This window comes from Nothobranchius furzeri, chromosome 8 (assembly GCF_043380555.1).
Source record: "Nothobranchius furzeri strain GRZ-AD chromosome 8, NfurGRZ-RIMD1, whole genome shotgun sequence".
NCBI lineage: Eukaryota > Metazoa > Chordata > Actinopteri > Cyprinodontiformes > Nothobranchiidae > Nothobranchius > Nothobranchius furzeri.
In genome coordinates this window covers 63,071,381-63,083,379 of record NC_091748.1, presented here as the reverse complement: position 1 = coordinate 63,083,379, position 11,999 = coordinate 63,071,381, and the positions used below count along the sequence as shown (strand labels likewise).

The following is an 11,999-nucleotide window of genomic DNA, read 5'->3' as shown; positions in this document are numbered from 1 at the left end:
TTTCTGATTCTTTGCTTTGGTTGTTCTTTTTTTTCTGTTGTTGTTTGTTGTTTTCCTTTGTTTATTGCCCATGTCGGGTATCCGCAGGTCTTTAAAGTGTGTTGTATGTGTTTGTCCTCTTGTTTACTGTCTCTTTCTTCTGTTACCATGTTTGTTCTGTGATATAATGTTTACATAATGTTTTTATAATGTTCTGATTACTGACATTTTGTGTAAGGTGGGGTGTTCTGATGTCCATAATAGATATTGGTATGTGTGTGTTGGTTTCCTGTTTGTGTTTATGTTTAGGGTTCCGTCGGTCTGCCTGGTGATTTTCATATATGAAAATAACTGATCCCCTGTAGTTGGAACACATGGTTCCCCTTTTTAAATAAGGGAACCACCACCCCGGTCTGCCAATCCAGTGACTGCCCCGATAGCCACACGATACAGCAGAGCCGCGTTAGACAACACAGCCCTACAACATCCAGAGCCCAAAGAAACTCCAGGCGGATCTCATCTACCCCTGGAGCCTTGCCACTGAGGAGCTTTGTGACCACCTCAGTGAACTTAGCACCAGAGATTGGAGAGCGCAACCCAAAGTCCCCAGACTCTGCTTCCTCACTGGAGGACGTGCTGATGGGATTGAGGAGGACTTTGAAGTATTCCGCCCACCAATCCACAACATCCCGAGTTGAGGTCAGCTGCACACTGTCCCCAGTATGAACAGGGTCGGTAGCACACTGCTTTCCCCTCCTGAGGCACCGGATGGTATACCAGAATCTCCTCAAAGCCGAACGGAAGTCTTGCTCCATGGTCTCACCAAACTCCTCCCACGCCTGGGTTTTTGCCTCTGTGACCACGCGGGCTGCATTCTGCTTGACCTGTCGTATCCATCAGCTGCCTCTAGAGTCCCACCGGCCAAAAGAACCTGATAGGAGTCTTTCTTCAGCTTGACAGCATCCCTAACCGCCAGTGTCCACCAGCGTGTTCAGGGGTTGCCTCCACGACAGGCGCTGACGACCCTGCAGCCACAGCTCTGGTCAGCCACCTCATCAATGGAAGTATGGAACATGGCTCCCTCTGACTCAATGTCCCCTGCTTCCCTCAGGACGTGTTCGAAATTCTGTCTGAGCCAACTGACCAGCAGGTAGTGGTCAATTGACAACTCCACCCCTCTCTTCTCCTGAGGGTCCAAAACATGCGACCGCAGATCAGATGAAACAACAACAAAGTTGATCATCGAACTGCGGCCTAAGGTATCCTGGTTCCAAGAGCACATGCGGACACCTTTATGCTTGAACATGTTGTTCATTATGGACAATCATGACAGAAGTTCAGTAACAAAACACCACTCAAATTCAGATCAGGGGGGCGTTCCTCCCAACTACACCTCTCCAGGTCTCACTGTCATTTCTCACGTGAGCGTTAAAGTCCCCCAGCAGAACGGGGTAGTCACTGGAAGGAGCGCTCTCCAGCACCCCCTCCAATGACCCCACAAAGTGTGGGTAGTCTGAATTGTAGTTTGTTGCATAAGCACAAACCACAGTCAGGACCCTTCTCGAGGAAACTGGTTCCAGAGCCAAAGCCATGTGTTGAGGTGAGTCCAACAATATCTCGCATCTCAACCATACACAACAACTCCAGCTCTTTCCGTACCCGAGAGGTGACATTGCACGTACCGAGAGCAAGCTTTTGTAGCCGAGGTCCCTGCCTTTGTCTACCACCCGTCACACAACCTGACCCCTTTGGCCCCTCCCACGAGTGGTGAGCTCATGGAGAGGATACCCACATTTCCTCTTCGGGCTGTGCCCGGCTGGGCTTCATGGGCGAAAGCCCAGCCACCAGGTGCTCACCAACGTGCCCCACCTCAGGCCTGGCTCCAGAGGGGAGCCCTGTGGTGTGCCCATCTGAGGAAGGGAACCTAGTTTCCATTTGTGTTTTTCCTCATAAAGGGTCTATGGGCCACACTTTATCTGATGGTGGTTTACTTCCTACATCTTCAACCAGGCTGTGGGACTCTTTTACAACGTTCTTGCTAATTCGACATTTGTTTTTCCAGCAATGGGCTGTCTCACATAGAAAAGAAGTCTGTTTGAATTTGCTTTGTTCTCTCACCTGCAGACGTAAACCAACAGTGATGCAGATAAGTTTATTTTTTCCAGTTTTCTATTTTGAATGCAGATGTTACAGGAATGTCAAAATATTATTTAGAAAACATTTGATCTTGCCAAATGTTTTCAGGGACATCAGCTTTTATGGGGAATCTTCTGATTACTTTATCATTTCCTTTTTTACTAAGTTAATTCTAGATTTACTTCTGGCAGTTTGGTGTGTGTGTGTGCGTGTGTGTGTGTGTGTGTGTGTGTGTGTGTGTGTGTGTGTGTGTGTGTGTGTGTGTGTGTGTGTGTGTGTGTGTGTGTGTGTGTGTGTGTGTGTGTGTCACAGCCACAGACCTAATGATGACAGCACGTCTGGGGGCCCAACATCTGTCAGCATTTTCCATCTTCAAGCCTGGCTGCTGTCAATTAACCCCTGGCAAATAAAACCACACCAGACTTTGCTGGTAAATCAATCAGGAAAAGTGCAAACATTGCTAAATAACGAGTTTTTGTTGATTACAGAGATATCATTTATGAAAACAAAGTATTTTTAATTAAAACTTGAAATATGAACTAGCTAAACATTTGGAGGTACATGTTTCGATTTATGAATTTCTGTCACTGGCTGCTGCACAAACTACCTGAATCCTTTTTCGTTTGCTGATTATCCTAATGCTTTTGTTTGTTTGTTTTTCTGCAATGTGTAAACTGTTTTATTTATTGTTGCTCTGCAAGGACATTCCTAGATGTAAATCTCAACGACCCTTTCAGTTTAAAAAACTTTAATTAAATTTAAAAAGTGGTCAAAACTACTGTCCATGTGTTTAAACCTTGTTGATGTTGAAGTACCACCACAGACCCAATGATGACAACATCCAACTGTTTCCTTTAAATATATCCAGTGTTCATTGTAATGCTTATTTTTTCTTCTTGAATGAACGTCGTTTTGATCTTTGCCTTATTGGCTAGCTAGGTCTCCCTTAATAAAGATTTTTTAACCTCCATGGGCTTTCCCTGGTTAAATAAAATAAAATAAAATAAAATAAAATAAAATAAAATAAATAAATAAATAAATAATACTAGTAACTGTAAGGAACCATAAGATTTATTTTATTTATTTATATTTTTTGGAGACGATCTTTTTTTTTTGTAGGTCTTTGTTTTTAGCACATGTCCAGCAGGTGGCGACATTGAGCCACTGATTTTGTTTTCTAAACAGGAAATTAGAAGAAGAGAGGGAGGAAGCAGTAGTTTCAGGTGCAAATGTTTCCGGTCGACGGTATTGTTCTTGTAGACTTGCATTCGCTCTGAAATATATATTTTTTAAAACAAATTTGTAGTTTTATCACCAAAAGCACAATGGCGGCACCAGGTAGGGGTTCTGTTTGAGTGTTTTTAGGCTAATTTTTTGATCATTTAGCGTAGATAAGATAAGTAAAGTGGAGCTCATCTTTACAACAGTTAAACCTCCAACAAACACGGAGACTACTCCTGGCATTTTCGCACAAATCCTGGATATATTATAACTTAGCTAAATATCGTTAAACAATTTCTGTGTTGAAAAAGAAATAATGCAGTCATAAAGCGCTTTCCCGCGTGAATCTTCGTGATATTTAACCTCTTGTATCACCTGACAGCTGCCAACAAAGACAACATCAGAGCTGGCTGTAAGAAATGTGGCTATCGTAAGTAACTTTATCTAATAGATTACTTATTAGTACAAATGTATGCATTCGATTTATTTTTCAAGTTACATTTGAAAAGTGAATTCTTTGAATCTTAAATGCTTTTGGAGACAGATAGAGGTACTTTGTTTAAAATGAGCCAAAAACAAGTTATATGATTTAAAATATGCTATCAGTAATGAAGAACTGTGTAAATAATTAGATTTAATGTTTTCACTGACGTTTTTCCATCTGAACAAATGTTCTTTTCCTTAATTTAGTGTTTCAATTGTGATCTCTTTTTGTGTTCGTTTCTCAGCGGGACATTTGACGTTTGAGTGCCGAAACTTCGTCCGGGTCGACCCGCAGAAAGACATTGTTCTGGATGTGAGCAGCACCAGCAGCGAGGAGAGTGAAGATGACGGACCAGTTTCTCAGCACACAGAGAAACTGGGACGGAGTGGTCAGCATCACAAAGGTCAGATGGCTTAAAATTTGCTTAAATCAATAATATTTTGATTAAAATAAAGCAAAGAAAGTGCAGACTACCATCCATCTATCTATTTTCCTCCGCTTATCCGGGTTCGGGCCATGGGGGCAGCAGCTTAAGCAGAGAGGGCCAGGCTTCCCTTTCCCGAGCCACTTGGTCCAGCTTCTCTGGGGGAATCCCAAGGCGTTCCCTGTCCTACTGAGAAACATAGTGCCTCCAGCTTGTCCTTGGTCTTCCTTTAGGTCTACTCCCAGTTTGACGTGTCTGGAAAACCTCACCAGGGAGGCATCCTAACCAGATCCTCTCAATGTGGAGGCAGACCGTCACCGCTTACTTTACATAAGAAACTAAAAAAAATCAAACAAGAGACTTTCAAATGCTAATCAAACTTTCTGTTCTTCTATGATTCAGGTCCTGTTCTGCTTCTACTGTGACTTGCTTTGATTCAATGTCGACTTTTCCTTTCATTATTTTCAATGTTTTAGATTCCAATGATGATGACGATAGAAAAAAGAAGCGGAAACAGAAGAACAAAGACAGAAAGTCAAGAAAAAGGTCATTTATCTTGTGTTTATATTAAGATACGTGTTTTTAATGCTCCTATATTCTCAATTACTGTGTTGAAAAAAGCATGTAAGTTGTTGGAAAATATTTTTCATTCCACTAGTTAAAGATAGACTAATAATGTATTATTTTAGATGTTTTTATAGTTGATACTTAAAGATTTGAAGTGTTTTCTTGGTTTTACCAAAGCCAGTAACTATTATTTAAAATTTAGATCTTACTCGTCGTCGAGTGATGGGGGCACAAAAAAAAAGAAGAAGCGAAGCAGATCAAGCTCATCGTCGGATGAAGAGGAGAGAAGAAAGAAAAAGAAACTAAGCCGCAAGAAGAAGAGTAAAAAGAACAAAAAAGAGCACGGGAAGCATCACAAAATGAAAGAGAAGAAGAGGAAACACAAATCATCCTCATCATCCTCTTCCACCTCTGGTGAATCATCAGACAGTGACTGAACAGTGTCGTTTCTGGACGACGTGTTTATTCAGAAGTGTAGATGGTCTGCGTTTTGACACTTTATAAATGCAGCAAATCAAATAGTTTCATCTGAGCTTTCCTTTCTGAGTGTTAAAGTAAATTTTGTCTGCTACAGATTAATGGCAACAATATGACGTAAGGGTTAAAATGACTGCTGATTTCCTCTGAGACTGTCAGGAACCCATCTTTATACAAGGATTTAAAATATTAAACACTTCATACTGCAGGTTAATAAGTTCCTATTTCTGTTATTTTTATGTATTTTAGTCAAAAAGGATCAATTTAAAAGGTCAAAGTGCTTTTAAACATGAGGGCAGTACGGTGGTTCAGTTGGTAGTGCTGTTGCTTTGCAGCGGGAAGGTCACAGGTTCAAATCCTGACCTTTCTTTGTGTAGGTTGCATGTGTGAGGTTTCTGCAAAAATGCATAAACAGTCAGTGAAATGCATCATCTTTGCTGTAATTACTGCAGGTTTGTCTTAGTTTTCTGTTGATCACTGACCCTTTACTGGGAATAAAACATGTTTGTTTCAGTTTAATCTGTCACTGTTTTCCCTTTGTAATCTAATCTGACCAAATTTAATAAACCACCAATCCTGATTGACAAAAAAAAAAAAAAAAACGGACTAAATATGGTTCATATGCAGCCACATGGCCACTAGAGGGAAGCATCACACCTCATATTTCTATCTGGTAAACTGCTGTTTAACAACATCAGCACTTAAAAGAGAAGTTTCAGCTTCATGAAAGGTTTGGAGTTATTCACTAGTGCTAAAGATGCTCAAAAGTCCCTAAAAGAAGTGCATTCAGATCCTTTCACAATAAGGCTGTATTAAGTAAGACATCAACCTCAAATCAAATTTAAACCTTTAAAGAAAATTATATTTAAAAAAAAAGGTGTGGACATGATGACCTTTTCCTTATGTGCTAGTATGAACCAACCATCAGGCTACCCAGTAGTCATGTTGGACAAAAGTCCTGTTCATGTGCACTGGAAACGAGTTACGGAGGTGATGATGACATTTTATGTTTAATTCGCCACAACATCATGATTAGGCACATTTCTGAGCAACAACACTGCTTGGCAGAGGCACCTGTGTAAATCCTCATCACAGCAAAGTGTTTGGAAGGAGCGATGAAGACAGAGTTTTGTGTATTTAATGAACCATTTAGTTGTTATGCATCGATATTAGAGCGATGACATCTAATGAGCCCAAAACGACAAACTGCTATTTCCACCCTGAGGCTGAACTACCCCCCTCTTGTGCAGAGTTTTAGAAGGCAGGGAAAAAATGGAGGCTTTATGCTGGCTGATGGGTTGGTGCTAGTGATACACCCTTATGAAATTGTTGGGCAGATTCCGATATTACAGTTTTTCTCAATTGCTAAAACACTAAAATCCATTGACTGAAGAACGTTCTCTGTTGCTTGAACTCATTAAGCTAACTGTTGAGCCTGTTGTCAAAACCTTAAACCATTTCACACGGTTTAGCAAAACTCTAAACGCATTTCTCGTTCTTAAAACACATTCTGCACTCTAATGTACATGTCGTCCATAACGGTAAACACAAGTGGCACACATTTACCCATAACAAGAGCACACATGCCATTGATTGAACACAATCAGTCTAAATAGATTTCACTTGTTTCAAATTATGTGACAACCAGCATAAGCAAGTTCAGAGAGCAAACAGGTTGTTGAAGGTGGGAATGAGAAAGTGGGACATTGGATAGAAGTATTCATGTGAGAGGACGAGGACGGGTGCGTAGGCGAGGTGGGGGGTGAGGAGGAGGGCAAGAAAGAGAAAGAGGAGGATGAAGAGGAAGAGCAAGACAAGAGTGGAAATATCCAATGAAATTTGAGCAACGATCATAGACCTTGTTGTTGTCCATGGGCTGTAACCTCCAGCAACGGTCAGTTTAGGTACAGTCTGACCTTTCAACATCTATTCATCTGGTCAGAAAGGAGGCACAACATTGCATGTGTTCCCTTTAAATGAGCCAGCCTTCATACCAGCTGGGATTCACAGACTCTGCAAGTCTGAAAGATAAACAATAACTTTCTTTCCCAAGGCTCCATCTGTCTGCCTCCGCAGAAGAAACAACTCCAGCTCGAATCAGGTACTAAATTGTAGAATGATTTCCTAAATCAATATGAACTTCTTCCATGACTTACAATCTAGATAATCATTAAATAAACATTTGTTTATTACTACTTATAATAATTATAGTATAATGAAATGCTTCATTAATCTGTGCTCACTGAATGGATGTTATGTTATGTTATGTTTGTCTACTAGAACCTGCCATGTGTTCAACATGTTTTGACGACGAGGTCCTCACACCTGCACTCACACAATAACAAGTATGGTTAAGTTAAACTCCAACACCCTTTTAACCAGTCAGAACATCCGGTATCAAAGAAGGTGTGTTTCTGAGTTGTCTTGGTAACATCTCCCAAGCTGTCAGCCTCTGATTGGCTGTGCAAGTCATAACATCAAAACCTTAAAACTGGATCATCTTGAGTGATTCGACAGTTCTAGAGAGTCGCTCAGACCGGCCATCTGTAGCAAAACCTCTTTAACCATCAAAGATTTTGACACGTCGTCAAAACCTTTTTGCACCTGCAAAGCTGATGAGCAAACAGTTCCTGCAGAAACAAAGCTGATATTGTTAGACTCCTTAAGAGTCCACCAGACGCACAGTTCCATCCAGCTGTTGTGACCCGATACATCTCTGGACTGAAGAGTCTGTACTACGGTATTCTACAGCTCTCTGGTGCCAGAGATCAGCCGACCCCTGCGACTTTCAGATCCACCAAGAGGGTTTCTCAAAAACAGGTGAAGTAGACATGACAGATAGCGTCTGATGTGCTTCTGATGATAACAACTTTATAGCTTAGAGCAAACCAAATTCTTTTCACCAGAACTCAGCTTACTTTGATAAGCAAGCTCTGACTGACATCGCATTCACACATAGGTTCCTTCATCACGTTTAGTTACATCCACTCACAGTAAATGCTTAGTTAATTAGTCATGCTTTAAATTGTTTGTAAATAAATTCTCACTTTTATAAACCTGACTCTTTCTTGAAATAACACGAAGTGTGGTTGATCACTGAAAAAGCAAAGAACCCAGATCTTCTGGATTAAATCCTAGAATCTTCTGAATAATTACAATAAAGACCTAGCAGGTTAATGTTTTATATTTATATTGAATATTACATCTTCCTGGTCATAACAAATAAAATCATCGATTTGCATACGCTACAGGGCTGGCAATGAGGGAAGCAGGACTTAGGCCCTGTCCACACGTAGCCGGGGATCTGCCAAAACGTAGATATTTTTCTACGTTTTGGCCTGTCATCCACACGAAAACGGAGTTTTTTCACACGAAAACGGATCTTTTTAAAAACTCCGGCCAAAGTGAAGATCTGCGTTTTCTCCGTTTTGGGTGTCTGCCTGTGGACGGACAAAAGCGGAGTTTTAAGGTCCGCAACATCACTTTCCGCGACAAAAAATGCTGACATCACGTGTGCGACCTGTGTTTACACTAGCCGGCATCATGGAAGCCCTCAGAGCTGCGCTCTGTCACTACCCGATCCGTCAATTGTCCAAGCGCTTTCTGCTTGTTTGTTTTTGCAAGCGGAATTACTGCTCCTTGCGGAAGACCACAGACGAAGGATGAGGTTTAGAACGGGGGAAGTACTGCCGCCTACAGGTCTGGCATGTCCTTAACAACGTATTTATCCGGGTACGTGTGGACAGAGATTTTTTTTAAACGCGGTGGTGTGGATGCAAGTTTTTGGGGGGGCGGATATTCGTTTAAAAAAAAAGCCGGCTACATGTGGACTAGGCCTTAGAGTGCAGCCCAATTTGAGCCTCAGGAGGGAAAATATTGCATGTGATGTCGGTGAAGTGCTGTGGCCTGACCCAGCCCACAGACAAGAAGAGGCCCATTGATAACATGTTTAGTCCTTAGATGTTTTTCATTTCATGTCATTTTTTTCCACTGTCATTGTACACTGTAGCATAATGGTCTGCAGGCTGTGTATGGTACAGTAAACAAATTGTATGGCCCTGAACATTGTGCTTTTTATTTTTTGGTGTATTGTTTACTGACTGCTTGATGGTGTATGTAATTTTGAGTAATTTGTTTATGATTTGAGAGTAGTGTTTGATTTTGAGCACAGCTAAAAGTGTTATGAGGCGAAAGTTTGATTTTGCAAGAGGAAAGAGAGGTTTTGTAAATCGTGCTTGAAGCTGAGGTTTTGTGTTCAGTGTTTTGAGAAAAGGGAGCAAGGTTTCAGGAATTGTGCTTTAGCAATAGAGAAAAACTGTAATATCACTGTTATGGCCGATAAATGATATTTGCCAATACCGATAAACTGACATCAAGGCTTCTAAAAGCAGCAGATTTTGTACAGAATGAAAATAAATATGACTTTACGTTATGTACACACACCACACACATTTACACTTCTGAGATGATTACAGTCACTGTCACATGACTAAACAAATACACACCACTCCCCTCACCCTCTGAAACAGATAAACAAATGGAAACAAGATGGAAAAAATATCAGTTATTACTATCAGCCCAGTTTTATTTATTGGACAGACACAGATATGTTAAAAAGTAATTAACATCGGCCGATACCAACATTGATGCAGATATATTGTGCATCCGTAATTGGTGCAAAAGGTTGTTGTTTGCATTTGCAAAAAGAAAGATGGATTTAATATTAAAACTTCTAAATATGAAAGAAGAAGAAAGAAAATATAATTTCTATAGCGCCTCTCAAGATAAAAATCACGAGGCGCTTCACAAAAAAAAATGTACAAATATAAAAAATAATTTAGAAAATGGTTAAAATATATTTAAAATGAGCAAAAAAATAGACAATTGTGATTAAAAAATGTTAAGAAAGAGAGAGAGTGAATAGGAAAGAGGGAAATCAGTGGATCCTGAGGAAGGTGGAATAAGTGGGGAGAGCAGAAGAAAGAGAGAGTGGTGAAGAAGGTCATACAAAAGCCAGCTTGAACAAGTGAGTCGTCAGCTGCTTTTTAAAGGAGACCACTGAGCCCACTGATCTCAGGATCAGGGGGAGAGAGTTCCAGAGTCTGGGGGCCACAGCAGCAAATGATCTGTCACCTTTGGTCTTCAGCCTGGTGCTGCACAACCAGTAGGCTTTGATCACTGGACCTCAGGGACCTGCTGGGGGTGTAGGGACTAAGAAGATCACCAATGTAAGATGGTGCTTGTCCATGTAAGACCCTATAGACCATAACCAGGATCTTGAGATGAACCCTGAAGTTGACTGGCAGCCAGTGAAGTTGGAGGAGAAGCGGGGTGATGTGGGTGTGTTTGGAGAGCTTGGTCAGAAGCCGAGCACAGGCATTCTGAACCACCTGTAGACGTTTCAAGGAGGTTCTGCTCAGACACGTGAAAAGAGAGTTACAGTAGTCTAAGCGTGAGGAGATGAAGGTGTGGATAACAGTCTCAAGTTCAGAATGGGACTCAGCTTTGCAATGCTGCTGAGATGGAAGAAGGAAGAGCAAACAAGAGAACTGACATGAGAATCCAGGGTGAGAGCTGGGTCAAAGGACACGCCAAGATTCCTGACAGAAGGTTTGATGTGGAAAGCAAGCTGACCAAGAGAGTCTCTGACTTTGGGAACCAGCTTGTCTGGAGCACAGATGAGGATCTCAGTCTTATCTTCATTCAGCTGAAGAAAGCTCCCAGCCATCCAGGTTTTGATAGAGTCTAAGCAGGTGTGTAACAGCTGCAGCTTAGTCATCTCAAGGGGCTTAATGGAGATGTACAGTTGGATGTCATCTGCATAAAGATGGTAGGAGATTCCTTTGAAGGAGCTCAGGATGTGCTGAAGAGGAAGCAGATAGAGGAGGAAGAGCAGAGGCCCCAGCACAGAGCCTTGTGGGACACCATGGGTAAGAGAGGTGGTGGAGGACCTAAACTTGGAGACGACCACAGAAAAGGAGTGCTCAGAAATGAGAGGAGAACCACTCCAGAGCAGTTCCTGATAGGCCTACCCAGTCTCTCAGCCTCTCCAGTAGCAGGTGATGGTCAACAGTGTCAAAGGCTGCAGTCAGGTCCAGCAGGACCAGAACAGAACAGTCCCCTGCATCACTGTGGGTCAGAAGGTCATTAGAGACCCTACAAGAGCTGTTTCAGTAGAATGAGCTCTATGAAAACCTGACTGGAAGCTATCATAGATATTATGTTCATCAAGAGCAGCTGTGAGTTGTTTAGCCACAACCTTTTCCAATATCTTGGAGATTAACGGAAGTTTAGAGATGGTCTGAAGCTGCTATGGAGAGAGGGGTCGAGACTCAGTTTTTTAAGAAGTGGGTGGATTACAGCATTCTTATAGTAATCAGGGACCTGACCAGAAATCAGAGAAGCATTAATTATAGAGAGCACGCTGGGACCGATGGAATGAAAAGCACTTTTAAACAAAGATGAGGGTAAGATGTCGAGGGGGCATGCAGAGGTCTTCATAGAGTTAACTAGTTTGGTTAACTCAGGCAAAGAAATAGGAGCAAAGCTGTCTAGGTTGATGGGCCTGGTTGGAGTTGGGAGAGGCAGCGATAAGGCTGAAGGAGAGATGCTAGATCTAACCTTATTGACTTTGTCCACAAAGAAAGAGCAGGAGGTGGGGACACAGAAACTGACAGGTTAAAGAAAATGCAATGGTGATCTGAAATATAA

The 11,999-nt window shown here is 41.7% G+C and overlaps 1 protein-coding gene across 1 annotated transcript; it reads left to right on the top strand.

The window, feature by feature from the left end:
• Positions 1-3,307: 3,307 nt before the first annotated feature.
• Positions 3,308-5,807, top strand: srek1ip1 (SREK1-interacting protein 1). Its single transcript, XM_015970731.3, has 5 exons — positions 3,308-3,453; positions 3,719-3,766; positions 4,065-4,223; positions 4,721-4,790; positions 5,014-5,807. The coding sequence occupies exons 1-5, from the start codon at positions 3,441-3,443 to the stop codon at positions 5,246-5,248; spliced, it is 525 nt and encodes a 174-aa protein (XP_015826217.1). The 5' UTR covers positions 3,308-3,440; the 3' UTR covers positions 5,249-5,807.
• Positions 5,808-11,999: the final 6,192 nt, after the last annotated feature.

Excerpts from the sequence above, each read along its gene's own strand:
- srek1ip1 (XM_015970731.3), top strand. Across the intron at positions 3,767-4,064 it reads CTGTAAGAAATGTGGCTATC|CGGGACATTTGACGTTTGAG; the intron begins GTAAGTAACTTT and ends TTCGTTTCTCAG. Across the intron at positions 4,791-5,013 it reads GACAGAAAGTCAAGAAAAAG|ATCTTACTCGTCGTCGAGTG; the intron begins GTCATTTATCTT and ends TTTAAAATTTAG.